This window comes from Colletotrichum acutatum (assembly GCF_030867785.1).
Source record: "Colletotrichum acutatum strain CBS 112980 chromosome Unknown BDZ83scaffold_77, whole genome shotgun sequence".
NCBI classification, from domain to species: Eukaryota; Fungi; Ascomycota; class Sordariomycetes; order Glomerellales; family Glomerellaceae; genus Colletotrichum; species Colletotrichum acutatum.
Genome location: NW_026849071.1, coordinates 98,117 through 115,334, shown reverse-complemented (window position 1 = coordinate 115,334; position 17,218 = coordinate 98,117). Strand labels below are relative to the sequence as shown.

Here is a 17,218-nt window from a genome sequence, read left to right as displayed (position 1 = left end):
TTGAAAGATAAATAAAGTATCGGCAGTCAAGTCAAAACTCTCGCTGTCGGGGAGATGAGAGGTCCGTCCAGTACAGAGGGGTCACTGGCCATTTTTAGGCCCCGACGATCTGTGCCGCTCTTGTAGCCCCTTTCCCCAACTGATACAAAATTAAGACCTTGTCCAGAGCAGGACACAGCCTCACTGGGTGCGGTCTAGTATTAGGCCGTATTTTGGCTTGCTAAGCTACGCGTATGTGAGGTTGGAGTAGAGTGCACCTGTCATGTGGCGGGGAATGAGACGGCGACTCAACCGGGCGAGTCTAGGGAAGAGGCGCTGTCCCTGCATCCAGGTCTAAGTCACATTCGAACGCAGTCATTGTGAGCTGCACATATATATAGATGTTGAATTCCGCCTTCAATATTATGAACTTGAACAATATTTAGCTCATTGCGTTTCGGCTTGGACAACAGAATGCTCGATATTCCCCTTGAGGACCTCCAGAATCGTGGTCCCTTCGAATCCCGTCGACCCTATTCATCGATTTCGGATCCCAGCGGCGCACATCGCAAACGCCAGACAATGGGGAATCTCATCTTGATTCTATCCTATGCCATCGATTGGGTTTTACTCATCGCATTTGCCGTGGCAGGCCTACTGCTTGGCAATCTGTCGCCACAAAAACGGCCTTTCAACCTGGAGAACCCAGATATTAGCTTTCCGCTCCACAGCGATACCGTTTCTGTGACGAATCTACTACTCCTAAGCGTCGCATTACCAATAGTGGTGATCTTTGGAGTAGTCATACTGTTCGTACCCGGGGGAACAGTTCCCAGAGATACGCCAAGGTCCCTTGTCTGGAGTAGGAAGATTTGGGAGGTACACGCAGGATGGCTGGGGCTCATTCTCTCGGTCGTGACGACCTGGTTCATCGTGAGCACAACAAAGAACCTACTCGGGAAACCTCGACCGAATGCGTTGGCCCGCTGCCAGCCCGATCTCGACAATCTGGCCCGGTACATTGTTGGTGGCATATCAAACACCACCACCGTCGCCATGGGACAGCTCGTATCGGCCGACATCTGCACCAACCCTGACAAGAGTGTTATTGATGAGGGGTTCCGCAGCTTTCCGTCCGGACACTCATCCGTCGCAGCTTCAGGACTGATCTATCTCATGCTCTTCTTGGCGAGCAAACTTGGGGTAGCCGCGCCGTGGGCACCTCAAGGGGTACACCTGGGAGCTACCCATCACTCTGCTTTCCCTTCGCGCATCGATGGGGAGAGCTTGGCGGGAGACGGCCAGGCTGGCAGGCTCCCTGAGCAGGTCATACCGTTTCGAAGACAAGCAGCAGCTCCACCCGTCTATCTAGTGGTCCTCACCCTTGTTCCGTTTGCGTTGTGCATCTTTATCTGCGCTTCCAGATGGTACGACTTCCAACACCACGGCTTCGATATCTTGTTCGCTTTCGCTATCGGCGCTACCTCATCTTACGTTGCGTTCCGCTTCTACCATCTACCTATTAGTGGAGGCGCTGGTTGGGCTTGGGCCCCTCGAAGCGAAGATTCCGCGTTCTGGGCAGGTGTGGGCAAACAAGGATATCGCCACAGTTCGACCAAGCTTCGGCAAGATTCTGTATGCTGAAAGACATTCCCCGTTTAGTACATTCGGGCCAGAAGATTTCAGCCGAACCCACCAATCATCACATTTGCATTACAAGTAATGGCGCAGACTAGCACGCATTGATGTACAGTAGAGATAGCTTCTCATTTCGTGGTCAGGGGACCAAAAGCGAATACCTATTCGGAGAGTCAGTCGTAGCGTTGATAGTTTGAATCTACCGTGTCACACGTCACAATCCAAGGCCTCTTTCCAGGAATCTGCCCAAGCAGGTGCCGATTTGTTGAGATATTCGACCTAAAGAGTATTCGTACTAGCTGATCGTTTGAATGTGGAATCTCGAAGCTGTCAAGGGGCTCGGATTTAGCTCCTAGGTGCCCGGAGACCGAGCGAGGGGGCACTTGTCATGTCTGGATTGTCAATCCTGCCACCACAACGACCGAGCTCTCCGCTCACACCAGCTAAATTTAGACCCATGCTAGGGTATCGACTAGCCATGGAATTATGGGAAGCCGTTTCTTTGCTACGTTAGAGGTCATCGATAATTTCATAGTGTTTTCAAAGCTGGCCAGGTTGCCCACGTGCTCTATGCCGGAAGATGGTATACCGTTTTCCATCCGATGCCCGGGTCTTTGCATCGTGCAGTTCCGAAAGAATGTGAATCTCACTGGGATTGAGGATGAGGCTTACAGGCAAAGATTTCACAGATTTAATGGTCACCTCCATGAGTGAGTGACTAGTGAAAAGTATTGCACTACACTAAAGCCGCTGCGATGAAGACTTCTGTCATGCTGGTTTCTTGGCCAGTCATGAAAGCCATTCGTTGTGATGAAAGTCCACGCCTTTCTCTCGAGCCATGGTCTCGACGTATATACTCTAACCGCTCCGGCTACCATCCGAAGTTCTCGCAGTGTACCTCGATGCTTATTTCGCCAGTGGCGATACAGTGTGCAGCAGCGTTCTGGACAATCTCGGTCAGTGATTGCGGGCCGCAAGCAGCAATCAATACCCGTTGACCAGGTGCAGCTGACTGCAGTGTTTGAGTGATAGCCTCCCCAGCTCGCAACTTGTCGAACTTGATATCACACAGCCCCTCAAGACCCGCCGATCTATCTCCCCGTGGTACTGCCGCAGTCGAAGGGAGAGCTTCCTTATTCTGCTCCGTGCCAGACTCAGGGAAAAGAGCTTTAACCTTCTCGTTCGGTGACTTCAGGGAAGTGGGCGATGAGACATTTTCGGACGACTCGCTCAAGGAGGCCGTGGAGCCCTCCCGGGTAACGTGCAGTAACACGTTCACCCCTGCGCCGTGTTGGCTCAGTGACTGAAGGTGATCCGTGAACCATTCTAGATTCTCTGTCACACGTCAGCGTTCACTCCACACGTGTTATTGATCGGACTAGACAAACCCCTCTTTCTGACGGCCCAGATAAAGTCAACACGTTTGTGGGATTCAGATTCCAAGTGCTGTAAGAGGCTGGTTGCCAGACCGAAGGTAAACGTCGCCCCGCTGCCACCGGCAATCAAGACCACCTTGTCGTAGTTCTTCGGGTTAGGGAATGCTCCATAGGGTCCGTCAACCGAAGCCCACACAGTCGTCCCAGCCTCGGTATTAGCTAGATCATGCAAAGCCTTGGTGAAACCATCATAGGAGCTGAGGACCAGCTCCAGCCCCCCGTGAGGAGTGTTGGACACGATGGTAAAGGGGTGTGTTTGGAGCGGGCGAACACCGGGAATCCAAACGAAGCAGTGCGAGCCAGGAGTGGCACCTGACAGAGGCTTCTTGATGACCAGACGAACACCATTGTCTGGCAACCGGTAAATGGTGGCGCTGTTGTTGACAAGGTTGTACAACATCCTCGACCCTCGAATCAGACGGTCAAGTCCCCAAATTGCGGCGATGAATATCATTGCCACAGGGATCTTCCATATCCAATAGGGCCTGTGAAGCCCAGTGAAAATAACGGCCAGCAGAAATCCCGCCAGGTGGCTCACGTAAAACCACTCGTAGCCAAGATTCCTTGCCAAGCCCATGAGCAGGAGGAGCATGGCGGAACCAGCGCCAATGCCCTCCCAATTTTGCACTTCGAGTAGGGTGCTCCACCGGTCCTGCATTCCGTAGTACACCATGTAGAAAATGGCATGAAGGAGCATCTGAAGCACGGCCACGTACCCGGCTAGACGGTGGAAGAAGTTAAGCCTTTCGTAGGAATGTCCGGTCAAGACACCGAGGGGAGTATTTTTCAGACCGAAGAAGACGCAGAGCGCCATGTTTGCCGTCGACATCCTGTGCATATTGTGTCAGCACCCAAGAAGATGGCAGAGGGACCCTTAAAAACTGACCATCCAAATCTTGCAGCAAAATTGCTCATCTTTACCTTGTCAACGTGATGAAAAGACATAACAACATTGACACCGACGAAAGCAATAGTCAGCAAGGCATGGCCTCCCGTTGGAAACCCCGGGGCCTTGCGAACCAGTAGGCTGCGTATTTTCCTGCGGGCTGTTAGGGCTGATCGAGCGCCAAGTGATTTCTGACGATAGTCTTACCTAGAAGCCTTGGCAAAGGGCGATGACGAGCCAGTTCTTGGCGACTTTGATGTTCTGCGTTTGATCCATTGCGCCCAATGATAGATAATAAGAGCCGCAATGACTCCTGCGACTACACCCGCATATACCTTGACATTCCACTCATTCAAGAGCTGTCGTGCGTTCGGTGGCTTCGGTTGCTTGGCTGCACGGGGCTCGATCATGTTTGCCAACGTTGAGTGCTGGACAGGGCGTCCAGTCGACAGCGATATTGGTATAAGCAAAAGTGGCAGGCTCTCCTTCGGACCAAACCACCGTACCTTAAGGGGATTTGGCGAGTCTCCTCATACACTTATATCAGATCTCCGTAAAGAACATAAGAAAATAAAGCTTTGCCTACGTATCAATCTAGCTCCAGCAAAATGGTCAAAGTGCGGGACGTTCATCCCTTGTTCCACTATCAGATGCACTGATTTCAATCACGGACAGCTTCCTTGGTTGAGAACCTCATTTTCGTATCATGTCCCCACCGAAAATACCGCATCGCTTGCGAGACTGCGAACATTGGGCGGCTGAATGTGACATGGAAAAGTCAATCATTAGCTTCACGATGACCCTGATTGGATCTAATCAGATGTCTAGATAATCTTTGGCGCTAGAGCCACACACGCCGGTGGGTTAGGTTCTGGCCTGGATCGTATCTTGAAAAGAAATGACTCGCTTTCGCTGTCGATCTACTTGCCAGTGACTTGTGTGACTTGTTGACTTCTTGACGCGAGAAAGGATATTTGAACTCTTCGGGTAGGTGCCAGTGGGTATCCAAGAGACCATGAGGACCCACGAATTGTCCAACCAGTTGCAATGTGTGAGGTTGGTAGGTTCGAGGACTCTACGCTTACGAATTCTATTGCTATCTGATACCCACTTGAAGACTTTCTTCACGTACGCCCCCAACAATTTCAAAGGTTCCCGCGGCTTTAGTGGGCTCGATAAAATTCTTACCTTAGGCGACTGGACCACGGAATGATATCTCGCCTTGTGGAATTCTCAAATATTTCTGATTCCGTCCTTGAGCAGACCACGATCCTAACTCTACCGGGTTCATCGGAGGAGTTGCGACGGATACAACAGGCTAGTAAAAAGTCTGTTGGGCCGCCGCTTGGGACCTCGTACGTCAGAGGAGACTTTTTGCAGGGTCCGAAGCCTAAATTCGGCAGGTTGTCACGACAAACGAGGCCTAAAGTGACCTTGTTTAGTATCCTAGTATTTCCCAAAACATAGATTAATGTAGACACCATTTGAAGGACTTCAATTCCATCACGCATTCCCGTCAAACAACAGTTGACCTGAACGCTCCTTTGTAGTGAACGACTACTGAATGGACGACGGTCGTTTAGAGCCGTCTCGGTTGCGTATTAGGACGCCGGGCGCGGCAACACTTACCGTAGAAAAGAACGAATCATGGCCAAGCGAAGGAATGAATCAGGAAGTTGCTTGTCATAGTTTTAAAAAGCGGGTACAGCTCTCCGCTCCACGTGGATACTCGAAACTACGTCTGAGAAAGGCATCTGGGGGGGTGGACAGACACGAACTTGTGGACAGGCGCTACGGATACCCATTCGACTCAACCAATCGACAAAGCATTTAACAGCCGTGCGAAAGTGGGATCGGGAACAAAACTTTTCAGCCCATGTTTTAGTCTTGCTAATCAGGAAATCGTCCTGGCTTCAGCCCCAACCGATGCTTCGGGTCTGTCCGACTTGGCTTTTGGGGGGCACCACTTGACAAGCTTTTTTGACCATATCTCCGAGATCGCAACTCCGAGCATTTTTGAGCTCGTACGACCGAGCCCTGTCTGTTAGTCGCAACCATGTTTCTTAATCATGTCTGACATTACCTCACACTGGCGGTTGCAATAAGTTTAGATTTTGGAATAGAGTGGCAAGGTCCCCGCCATGTGTAAAAGTCGCTTGCAAGAATTCAACATGTTCTAGCTAGTTCTGGGCCACGAAGGCTCATATCTCACTTTCTCAGAGCGACGGTGTTATTGTAATCCGCCGTGACCTCACAGCGTCTCGTTGAAACCGGGCGGAACGCACTTTGGATGCATGAGATAGAGAGCCTCGGGTAACCTTCCCTGGACCACTTTTTTTTTTTTTTTTTTTAATAACACACGAGTAGGCTATTCCGCGTACTTGAAGTCAACGATCACAGACATACGGCTACACAGCGGGACAAAATTGGGCCATTATTCTGGATTCCTAAACAATGACCCACGAGAAGATCGTTCAAAGCCGACTAAATCCTCGTTTTTAACCAATTACAAGAGAGATCGAGCACACGTGTACAGGAGAATCTTTCGATGCCTGCTTATTTACTTCCTGTGAAGTTGATAATAGTTTTGGGGTAGGGCGGAGTTCTAGGGACATGAGGCCTGTGGCTCCGTGGATACCACGAGGCAAAGTGTGCTCGTTCATGGACGGACCGTACGCAGAATTTGCCATGCTCATGGCTGACATGACCACGCGTCCCAGCAATCCTGCCACCTAATGTATGTGGCTTTCTAAGTCTAATCCACTTGAAAAGCTGTGTGGTATAAGTCAACTGAGGCCACACCGCGTGCCTCGGGCAAACGCGGATATTCGGTGTTAGAAAGCATGTCGTTCGCCCCAGAATCTCGACAAACATGAAGAGTAGGCAAAAATAAATGAAATCGTGGAGACCTACAGCGTAATAGCCGTGGGCGCCTTTCCCAAGCTGTGACTATAATGGTTCGACCTCGAATCGATGCCTCCTTTGAGACGGCTCGTGTTGTTGTACGCACCCTCTTGTGGCTCCCAGACTCCCAATGAAAGCGGGTAAGGATCAGGGGTTAGAAGTGCGATTCCGGTGGAGTTTGCCCAAGCCAATGCCAGTAGATATGGATTTGCTGACAATCGTGGGGGTGTTATGAGGGAGACGGACACTACAGGGGGACTCTGGTTACCAAGTTCTTGGGAAGACCTGTAGTGGGAGCAAGAAGGCTGGCTGCCGCATAGTCCCGGCAAACCGTCCGCCTTGGCTTGCGGGGAGATGTCAGGAAGATAGTGACCAGGTGCCCGACTGTGGACACCGACCGCCCATATTGTCGTCGACCTAATCGCACATAACTTATTATGTGTCTTTGTCATGGTTTACAGAATAGGCAATGAAACCCAAGAAAATTCCAGTGGTCTGAGTTGAGCGTGGCTTGCTAAGTCCAAAGTAGCCTGGTATCTATCACCGAGTTGGCAGCTCGGAAGGCCGAGGGATCGTAGCTACTGCCCACGCCACGTTCTGGTCTGCCCGTTGAGAAAGTCCCACTCGGAAGGAAGCCCGCGCCACCCAGGCGCGTTTGATATGAAGCAGTGTCTCTGCATGCCCGTGGAACCATATCGCTTCGGCCTCAAAAAGTCTTCTGATGCTAGTGGAGGTTGGGTAAATATCCCCCTGAAGTTACTTTTTCTGCATTTCTGCAGCTCCCCTCACAGAATCCGCCCAGTCACACGCTGCAGTCTTCCTATCGTGTAGAACGCTACTATTCGAAGGATGGTGGGCCGTTGGGTCTAAATAGGGGCTAGTAGATCTAAACCTATGCCTCATGCAGGTGTGGCTGTATTCTTCACCGAGTGAGGCGATGTGAAAACATTTCATACCACGGCCCCGTACGATTGCTCGCGTGTTCATGGGGCAATAAGGAGCGGGGTCCAAATCCTTAGCTGGTCCACGAAGGGCATTGTAGAACATGCTCCAAGTAAATTGTTAGGGATCAAAATCATTGACACGTCCAAAGAGAGGATGAAGACTGGGTAAACAAACATTATCTAACATAAGAGTGGGTTCGCCACATGGTTTATTGCCGTAGACTTGGACTGAAAATCGTCGAAGGTTTGAGGCTAGTGAAAGGTGCAGGGCTGATGACTATTCAGATATTCATTCGAATTACCAGGTAATTGAACGAGAAAGGCAGGGTATTGGTATCGGGACCGAAGTCTTGATAATGTGTGTGCCCCTCCATTAAATCCTCGTCCCCTCCATGAATGAGATCCGGCAACAATAAGATCTCCAAACCGAATAAACCCCGAGCCCGCCATCGTGACTGATTATCTCAGTGCGTTTGTGGTGGTTGACATATCCTTCTTGGGTTCGTTGACAGGGTGTTCAGTAGGCGTAGATATTCCTGGCATTTCCTCAGTGGACTCGACCTTGCCAGCAGCCTTTGGCTTCATGAGGGGCCAGTGACCATTGACTTCGTGGAATCTCAGAAGGACAAGCCAGCAAATGACAAAGATCCAGTAGACGTTGTACGAGATGACAGATCCGTAGGTGGCAGAGTTGTTCCAGCCGAAAATGGCATTCAGGAGACCCCAGCCACCGCCACCGTTCAATTGAGGGCTGCAGCACTGCAAGAAGTCAGTCTCGCGATCACATGTCCCTATTCAGCGCGGATTTGAGTACTTACGTTAACGTGCCAAACGCTTCTGTCGATATCGTAGGATCCAGGGCCCGCGCCAACCTCAGCCGCATCACCACCGACGGCTGTGTTCCATTCCTGTGCTTCGAAGAACCACACGGCGCGCGAAAATAGACCGGCAGCGACGATATAGAGTAAGCAGGTAGAGGCGACGAGGAAGATTTGAATCTTGGAAGTAGATCCACTCCTGAGGATTCCGCGTTAGAGCCATCCGGTCGACAGTTCTGGTGTAATATTAATTCTTACTTGTAGAGGAGGTAGCTCGCGAAAACACCAACGATCAAGCCAACAACGACCGGGAGGGGTACGGCAGTAGCAGGTGCTGCGAAAGTGACGCCGAAGATGAATACAATCATCTCAATTCCCTCACGCAAAATGGTGATGAGGGGTAGGAAGAACATGACGTATTTCTCCTGGTTCCGCTTGAATCGAGAGCTGAATGTCGAGGTCGCTGTCTTTGCTTGAGGCTCCATGGCCTTGGCAAGTTTCGCGCGCCATTTGTCTTGCAGCTTGCCAACTCGAAGGAGAGCAACTCCCATGAGTGTAATGATAATGGATGCAAAAAGCGCAAACGAGCCTTCGTAGTAGTATTCGTGCGCTTGCCAGCTGTCTCGACCGACTCCGTAGAAGACTCCGATGATGGCGGCCGCGACTACAATGCAGAGGGTGAGGCCGAGGGCGGTTCCCATCCAGACCTGCGTCGCGTGACGAGTTAGCGTAACGCGACGAATCTCGCAAAAGGACAAAAGCTAGGTAAGGACTTTACCTGTTTACGAAGAGCTTTGTAGACAGTGACATCGCGTCCGGGGCCTCCGAGAGTCTGCTTCAAGAAAGCGAGAAGGACAGAGACAATGATGCCAGTCTCCAAGGACTCGCGGAAAACGACGAGGAAGACGGGAACCGAAAACACGTTGACGGCCATCTTGCTCGTGGTGATGGTATCAGTGTGAATCTATTGGGCAAAAGTCTAGTTCGGAACGAAGGTGGGAGGTCTCTCAGCCGGGATCGATGAGGCGATGAAAGACTTTATCAATCTGACTTGCTGATCGAAGGGGAGTAGTCGTGCCTATCGGATCGAGTCTGGTGCTTCTCTAAGCCGAGCTCGGAATCGGAGGGGTCTAGGTATGTCGACGCGGCAGCCATCGGAGGGCAAAGAATCCAGATGAACCCACCAATACATGGGAGGTCGACATCGTAAAACTCTGCGGATCTTGGAGGTGTGCTCATTCTTCCCATCACCTCAGGGGTGGTTGATGGATCGATTGGATTGGATTACCAGGTCCGAGCTGGGGAGGAAAGAGACCGAGAAGAGCGGGTGTTTATCGGCTAGTCCTATCAGGTATTTTCTTCTCCAAACACTTGCGATGATCGTTGGTGCTCAACGTGAGTCGTAACACTCGTACTACGCTGTTGGAATTGCTTCCACATCCAACGCAGCGGCGGTCGAACACAATCCTGGAGGCCATGTCGTTGAATGTATCTCAATTGTACCGCTACAAGATGGATCTAGATGCAAGCTCGAACCGAAGAGGGCTCCACAAACGCAGGCCGGTCGTGTGGTGGTGGGGGGCGACGGGTGGAGGAGGCCCCGAAGGGTCTCCCGGTGCTAAGCATTTCTGCCCTACTAGTCTAACCCCGGTGCTTGCTGATCAGATGGATAAGATAATTGAGTGATTTTTGTACCGACATGGATTTGGTTTTACTTCCATGGAAAGTGGCGTCACGGAAATGTTGCCTCTGAGAGACCCTGTTCGTCTAGAGTCGGCCAGCCTCCGGGAGGGAAGAAAAATCAGATGACTCTGATATGTCGCCCGATACTCTACCCCGTTCGACTTGAGAGGATCGAAGACTGATATCGGCGGCAACGGTTGCTCCTCCTATCTTCCCTTCTTTTCCTTACAGTAGGGTGCCACCCACCTCGTTTCCTTTTGAAGAGCCAGAGATAAGTTCTCGTCTTCCTCTCATCGGAGGACAGCCAGGACACCGCACTCCTCGCCAACCCCCATCGCGGCTACTTCTGTCATTCGAGACAGCCCGCGAAAGACACGCCAACAACCATCTTCACTGGACCATAGAGTGAATTGAGGTCGCCATGGTCATGACTCTGTCTCTGGCGCTCGCGTGCCTGGCCTCGCGGCTCGCTGCCGCAGCGACAGTCAACTACGACTTCACTGTCGGCTGGGTCACTGCCAATCCTGACGGTGCTTTCGACCGCCCCGTCATTGGTATCAATGGAAAATGGCCCATTCCCCAGATTGAGGCCAACATTGGCGACAACATTGTGATCAACGTGCACAACGACTTGGGCAATCAGTCCACTTCGCTGCACTTTCATGGGCTGTTCATGAACGGCACCACGCACATGGATGGTCCGGCCCAGGTATCGCAATGCCCCATCCCTCCAGGCTCATCATTCCTCTACAACTTCACGGTAGGTATTCCCACTTTATAACGTTAGAGTTCGCATGACTACGAATTCTAGCAACGGGGTGTTTACTAATGCCAATCTTCACGGTGCTCCAGATCACCCAACCGGGCACATACTGGTATCACTCACACACCATGTCCCAGTACCCAGACGGACTCCGCGGCAGTCTCATCATCCATGATCCGGACAATTCTTATGCTGGGGACTACGACGAAGAGATTGTCTTGACGCTTTCGGATTGGTACCATGAGCAGATGCAGAATCTCATCCCGCCGTTCATGAGCAAGACGAACCCCACCGGTGCGGAGCCTGTGCCAAAGGCAGCTTTGATGAATGAGACGCAGAATCTCACGATCTCGATTCAGCTGGCAAGACCTACTTGATGCGCGTCATCAATATTGGGGCTTTTGCAGGACAATATCTCTGGTTTGAGGGGCACAACATGTCTATCATCGAAGTTGATGGTGTTTACACCCAGCAGGCGACTGCTGAGATGATCTACCTGTCCGTCGCCCAGCGCTGCAGCTTCCTTCTCACAACCAAGAACTCCACGGCCGAGAACTTTGCCATCGTCGGTAGCATGGACACGGTAAGCTTAAATCTTCTAAAAGAATGCGGACACATAAGTCCGTTCGTGAAGAAACCACCTCAACTGCTAATGTCGATTTCTCCACCTCCAGACATTGTTTGACACCTTGCCCGATGATCTGAACTGGAATGTCACAGGTTGGTTGGTGTACAATGAGAGCAACTCACTTCCGGAGCCGGCATTGATCGATGAGCTCAATCCTTTTGACGATATGACGCTGGTACCCCATGACGAGTTGGCGCGTTTCGGAGAGCCAGACCAGACCGTTGAGCTCAACGTTATCATGGACAACTTGGGCGATGGTGCCAACTATGCGTTCTTCAACAACATCAGTTACAAGGCACCAGTGGTCCCGTCATTGTATACTGCACTCACAACCGGTGCTGACGCGGAAAATGCCGAAGTCTACGGCGACTACACCCACAGCTTTGTTCTGAAGAAGGACCAAATCGTTCAAATCGTGGTCAACAACCTGGATTCCGGTCGCCACCCGTTCCATCTCCACGGCCATCACTTCCAGTCTCTGTACCGTGGTGAAGAGGAGAGCGGTACTTTTGCAGACTCAAACATGACCGAGAGTGACTTCCCCGCCGTGCCTATGCGCCGGGATACTCTCGTCCTCTGGCCCGATGGAAACATCGTCCTTCGCTTCAAGGCAGACAACCCAGGTATGTCCTTGCGATATGGCAAAGGCCGGAATCCATACTAATCCTCTTTCCATCTAGGTATCTGGCTGTTCCATTGCCATATTGAGTGGCATGTTACCTCGGGATTGCTGGCAACCTTTGTTGAGGCACCGCTGGAGATCCAGAAGTCCCTCACTCTGCCGCAGAACCATCTCGATGTTTGTGCAGCTGGAAACGTGCCCGTTGCAGGTAATGCTGCCGGCAACACCAAGGATCTTCTGGACCTTAACGGGCAGAACGCGCCTCCCGACCCGCTCCCAGCTGGGTAAGTACAAGTATCAAGCTCTTCACGGCTAGGCTGTACCTCTAACAAGAGCCCAGATTCACAACCAAGGGAATTGTCGCGTTTGTTTTCAGCATTATCTCAGGCGTTCTGGGCATCTGCGTGGTTTGCTGGTACGGCATGGCGAACCACGTCTCAGAGACCAACAACCCCGCCGCTACAATGTTGAACGTCCAAGAATCATCCGGCTCGGCCACAGAGGGCGAGATTAAGCGACCTGCCGGATCGACCGAGAACTAGAATTACACGGTGGATTCCCAAACGATACCTATTTTTTAACAATCCTATTTAATCTACTCTGGTATATCCAAGCACTTTCCATCCCAGCCCTATCCAGGCAACTCAGCCACTGGAGTCTTCGGCGATTGTGCCCATCCTTTATCTGGTTCCAATTTCGGACTGCCCCTGTATCCGAAGCCCGCTGGTTCGAATTTGAAGGGCCGGGAGGTGCCGTCCAACTCAGTTGCTTCGGACTCTGGCCGCGCCGAATTCGCTTCATATGGCTTTGCCATACCGCCTTCGTACCCATGTCCCTTTTCAGTTGCATTATCCATCTCTGCCACCCCCGTTTGTCGCAATCTCCTTCTGGAGTACCATATGTATATCAAAGCAGCCATGAGAACCAAGCACCCTCCCGCGATACCAATGCCGAGCCCGACCTTGGTAGTTGTCGTCAGACCCGCCGTATCGTCTGATGAAGAGGTTTGTGTCGCAGTCGGCTGTGATGTTGTGCTTGATGCTGTCATTGTGGGAGGCTGAGCTTGAGCGGTCGTCGAGGCAGTTGAAGTTTGAGTCGGGGTTGTATTGGGCTGTGTAAGAATTGGGACATAGCCAGGCTGCCAGATGACACTTCCTCCAATTGAGGTCGGAAGCTGTACAACGTTTTGGAGGATCGAGGAATCGGTGAAAGCGACGGTTCGAGATGTTTGTGGGCACCAGCACGCGTCTGCTGATGTCAAAGTCGTGGGCTTCGCCGACTGTTCGCAAGCCACCCATTGTTCTGAAGTGCCGTTGCAGTAAACTAGACCTGCCCATGGTTGATCTTGATATCAAACTGTTAGTTTTATGCCCAAAGGTACATCTCTCTCATCATCGTGACTGTAACTTACCACTCATGGCTCCTTTATCGGGACAACTCGCGTCTCGATAGTCTGGGTCGCTGCAGCCTGCGAGATATGTGATTCCGAACCGACCATTGTAGCAAGCATGGCTGGACAAGCACATGTCGCCGCCCTGGCAACAGGTCTTGTATCCAAGGTCTGCATTTCCACACGGAAACCATTCTCCCACCTCATCTCCTGGCCCGTGGTAGCATGTACCATTGCTGATGTAGGGATTTGACGAGCTCATGATGTTTTCCTGTCCCACATTCCTCCCCCGTCAACAAGTGATTTCCTTCGTTGTCGTCACAGTCCACCGGTAGACTTTCGCGGATGTGCTCTTGTGGTGATGAGAGAGGTTCGTGAGGGGCAACAATTCGGTTTTCACTCGCCACGGAGAAAAGGAATGGCTGGGACGGTGACGAACAATGCGGGAGGGAAAGGGTGGAAAGGCGTTGGTAGCTATATCCCTTGCGCTCCTAGTTATGACGGCGTGGGCCATGTCTTAGGTTGGCTGGTTGGACTGTTTGCCAGGGCAGATTGCCAAGGCGTGTTGGTGCAAAGAGATGCATCCGGTCCCGTGAACGAACACTTTGTGCATCATCACCCCAAAAAAGAAAATGATCAACTTTCTAACCCCCCTTGGAGCTGAGTCTGTCCGAAGCCGAGACTTGTCACGGCTGCTGTCAATACGAGCCCTGCCAGCTTTGATGCGTTTTAACTCTAGACTTTTGGGCTTTATCCGACCAACTGAGGTTTCTCTGGAATGCAGCCAATGATGCCAAACGCCGTTTTCACTAGTGGGGAATGAAGTCCTCCCACCTCCCAAGGGACGAACCGTTTGACGGTTTCGAGCGAACAACTCTGTTGGTTTGGCATGGTGCCACGCTCAGCTCCTGCACGCAGCTAACCGTTGCATACTGCGCCTCCTCCGAAAATTACAACTCAGCAGGGATTTATTGCAAATTCGTTTGCCTTCCAAATTCTCAGCGACAGTCTCGTCCCATGGGGCCAGCGCAGCTTCAAGATGCGTCGTTGCTCGGTCTCCTCCGCCGTTGACGGTAAGCGAGGCCAACCGGTGCGACCTGCATGAGACTGCCCGTGAAATGCACAGATGCGTCCATTGACGCGGGCTGCTTTGAAGGCTCACGGCTGAGTGAGACATTGCGATACAGTGGCGTGTTGTCCCGGGAGCAAGGGAGGCTAGCAGGGCTTGGGTTCGACGCGCCAACTCAATGCCCATCCGGACTGACCTCGGTGTCCGCAAGGAACAATCGATTTTTGACGTTTGGGGGGTCACAAAGACCAACAACGTGGTTGCAGGGGAGAACATGCATGGTTTCCGGATTGTACCGGAAGTCGGCACGCGTGAAAGGTGGTTGAATGGCTATCTCCCCGACAGACTAGGTTCTATTCAGAATGAATGCATGACAAGGCGCAATGATGAGAGCCAACTGAGACTTTTCCATCTTCTCCTGTTCTCTGTTGGCTTCGTATGACATCCAAGTTCGTCGATGTTGAAATAGCCCGAGGGCCGTGCCGGCGAGGTGGGTATCGGGTTCAGTGGGCCACTCGGGGCCGGGGCGGTCGGGCTTCCGGGCCCCGGCAACGAGATTTGGTCTCCAGAGAGGATCGAGGAAATCCGATGGCCACACCCCAACGTGATCAGAGAATAAATCTGATAAGCTTATCGTCTTGATATTGTATATCGAAACTTTTGGGGAAATCAGTAAGGATATTGGTCAGCAGTGCCATGCCTTCAGCACCACATCGGAGTCGGCCTTAAGCCATGTCACATCTGAGGCAATCAGTTGAATCCATCCGGCCAGTAAGCCTCAAGCCACTCATATGGCTCCTCGGGCTCGTATGCGTTCTCTACGGTTCCCTCCCACTCGGTGATAGCGTCTCTCGTCTCGTTGTACAGGGCGTACTTCTGGTCTGGGCCGGTGCCAACCGTGATTGGAACGGTTTGCATGTTGTTTGCGATCTCTTTGTCCACCATCACCTTCAGGTCTTTCAGCTGAGTGTTCTTGATGCGAATCTCATCGCCGTAGTTGGGGTTGATCTGTTGATGAGAGGAGATTAGCCGCATGTCAACGACCAACGCATCACAATCGGGAACTTACGATGCCCATCCTGTTGCCATTGAGTGCGACCACGTTCTGAATGGTTGCATTCCGCTTTGACTGGTTCAGGCAATTACCGCAGGATTGGTAGAAAGTCTGAGGTATAGCATTAGTAGGATGTCTAATCATAGTAAGCATAGAGTGAAGCTTGACGAACTCCGAATCCATCGGCATAAAAGCCAGTGATGTTGTACTTCCCGCCAAGAGAGTTGTCTTGGAAGATCTTGGAGAAAAGTCAGCAATCTTCTCACGGGCTACGATGCAGGTCGAAGTACCAACCTTGTCAGTGGCATTGCGAGCACCGCCACCAATCACTCTCAGTTGGGTGTTCAAACCCTTCGAGGTGAGTGCGTCCTCGCAAACATCCTCCCACCAGACTGTCACACAATTAGTTTCGCACTTCTAAGTTAAGGATGCTGTCCCACCGTTCTCGACCCATGCGTCGCCCAATGCATGGATACCCTCAGCTTGGTGTTTGCCGATAACCACGTTGCGGATTGTCGAGCCAGGGAGGAGATTGAAAACCGCGTCGGCATCCGTGCCCTCTGAAGTGGTGAGTAGAGTTAGGAGATGATTCTTTATTTATAGCAGGAACATCACACCCGCTTCAAACATACCAGCTTGTTCGTTGCAGCTGCCTTCAACGCGTTCGTAACGCTTCATGCCTCCGTCGAAGACTTGTCCAGGAAGGATGTACATGGCTTCCTTAAAGACAACAGTCTCGTTCGGAACCGGAAACTTGGTAATGGGAAACGGGAATCGCGGTGGTGGCCGTTCACCGAGGTCGCCTTGCGTTGCATCTGCGGATCCGCCTGGGCCATCGCCTTGCTGGCGACGCTCAATGGCAGCAGATTGAGCCAGAGCAAACAGGACAAAGCAAGCTGAGGCGCTAGCGACCTTCATGGTGACTACGATATATGAGGATCTCGGTGAAGATTGCAGGTAGTGTCGAGAGCGTCCAAGGGTCTAACCAGACTTTCTGCGTACCATTAAGAACCTGAGAGAACGATTTTCACTACTCGATGTAACCCGAATCTCATGCAGATCCTCGAGCTCCTTTTATACCTATTTTTTTCGCATCTTCTGGCTCTCAATCCGAAGCTCCCAGAGCTCTCCAAGCTGCGTAGTCGATGGATGACATAGCTTCAAGAGCTCACATCCAACCCCGTCATTGGTGCTACCCTACTAGATCGTCAAAACACGCATGGGAGAGGCAACATGTAAAAAAGGATGCAGCGGAGGATTGAAGCTCAAAATTCCCATGAATCACTGCTCGAGAATGGGCTTACAAGCCCCTTGGCAAAGCTTGGCGTTTGTTGAGATGCCTACGCTTGAGCGGCCTGGTGAACGCCAGGCTGTGTCCCAGCCGGCCGGCGCGACCCCGGACCC

The 17,218-nt window shown here is 51.8% G+C and overlaps 6 protein-coding genes across 6 annotated transcripts; 2 read left to right on the top strand and 4 right to left on the bottom strand.

Moving 5' to 3' along the window:
• Positions 1-453: 453 nt before the first annotated feature.
• BDZ83DRAFT_653811 (PAP2 superfamily-domain-containing protein) lies at positions 454-1,623 on the top strand (the record flags this gene model as incomplete). The annotated part of the gene is made up of 1 exon (XM_060510651.1): positions 454-1,623. One exon carries the CDS (start codon positions 454-456, stop codon positions 1,621-1,623), a length of 1,170 nt encoding a protein of 389 aa, XP_060362638.1.
• Positions 1,624-2,488: 865 nt separating this feature from the next.
• BDZ83DRAFT_721298 (ferric reductase NAD binding domain-containing protein) lies at positions 2,489-4,349 on the bottom strand (the record flags this gene model as incomplete). The annotated part of the gene is made up of 4 exons (XM_060512376.1): positions 2,489-2,952; positions 3,006-3,883; positions 3,940-4,092; positions 4,147-4,349. The coding sequence occupies 4 exons, from the start codon at positions 4,347-4,349 to the stop codon at positions 2,489-2,491; spliced, it is 1,698 nt and encodes a 565-aa protein (XP_060362637.1).
• Positions 4,350-8,246: 3,897 nt separating this feature from the next.
• On the bottom strand, positions 8,247-9,539 carry BDZ83DRAFT_582778 (plasma membrane iron permease; the record flags this gene model as incomplete). Its single annotated transcript, XM_060505582.1, has 4 exons — positions 8,247-8,546; positions 8,606-8,804; positions 8,864-9,312; positions 9,384-9,539. 4 exons carry the CDS (start codon positions 9,537-9,539, stop codon positions 8,247-8,249), a joined length of 1,104 nt encoding a protein of 367 aa, XP_060362636.1.
• A 1,170-nt stretch (positions 9,540-10,709) lies between these two features.
• On the top strand, positions 10,710-12,843 carry BDZ83DRAFT_721296 (Cupredoxin; the record flags this gene model as incomplete). Its single annotated transcript, XM_060512375.1, has 6 exons — positions 10,710-11,048; positions 11,141-11,345; positions 11,411-11,634; positions 11,726-12,302; positions 12,360-12,585; positions 12,642-12,843. The coding sequence occupies 6 exons, from the start codon at positions 10,710-10,712 to the stop codon at positions 12,841-12,843; spliced, it is 1,773 nt and encodes a 590-aa protein (XP_060362635.1).
• Positions 12,844-12,932: 89 nt separating this feature from the next.
• On the bottom strand, positions 12,933-13,953 carry BDZ83DRAFT_653807 (uncharacterized protein; the record flags this gene model as incomplete). Its single annotated transcript, XM_060510650.1, has 2 exons — positions 12,933-13,645; positions 13,713-13,953. 2 exons carry the CDS (start codon positions 13,951-13,953, stop codon positions 12,933-12,935), a joined length of 954 nt encoding a protein of 317 aa, XP_060362634.1.
• A 1,557-nt stretch (positions 13,954-15,510) lies between these two features.
• On the bottom strand, positions 15,511-16,732 carry BDZ83DRAFT_582775 (family 3 polysaccharide lyase; the record flags this gene model as incomplete). The annotated part of the gene is made up of 6 exons (XM_060505581.1): positions 15,511-15,768; positions 15,830-15,925; positions 15,987-16,052; positions 16,109-16,206; positions 16,255-16,374; positions 16,447-16,732. 6 exons carry the CDS (start codon positions 16,730-16,732, stop codon positions 15,511-15,513), a joined length of 924 nt encoding a protein of 307 aa, XP_060362633.1.
• Positions 16,733-17,218: the final 486 nt, after the last annotated feature.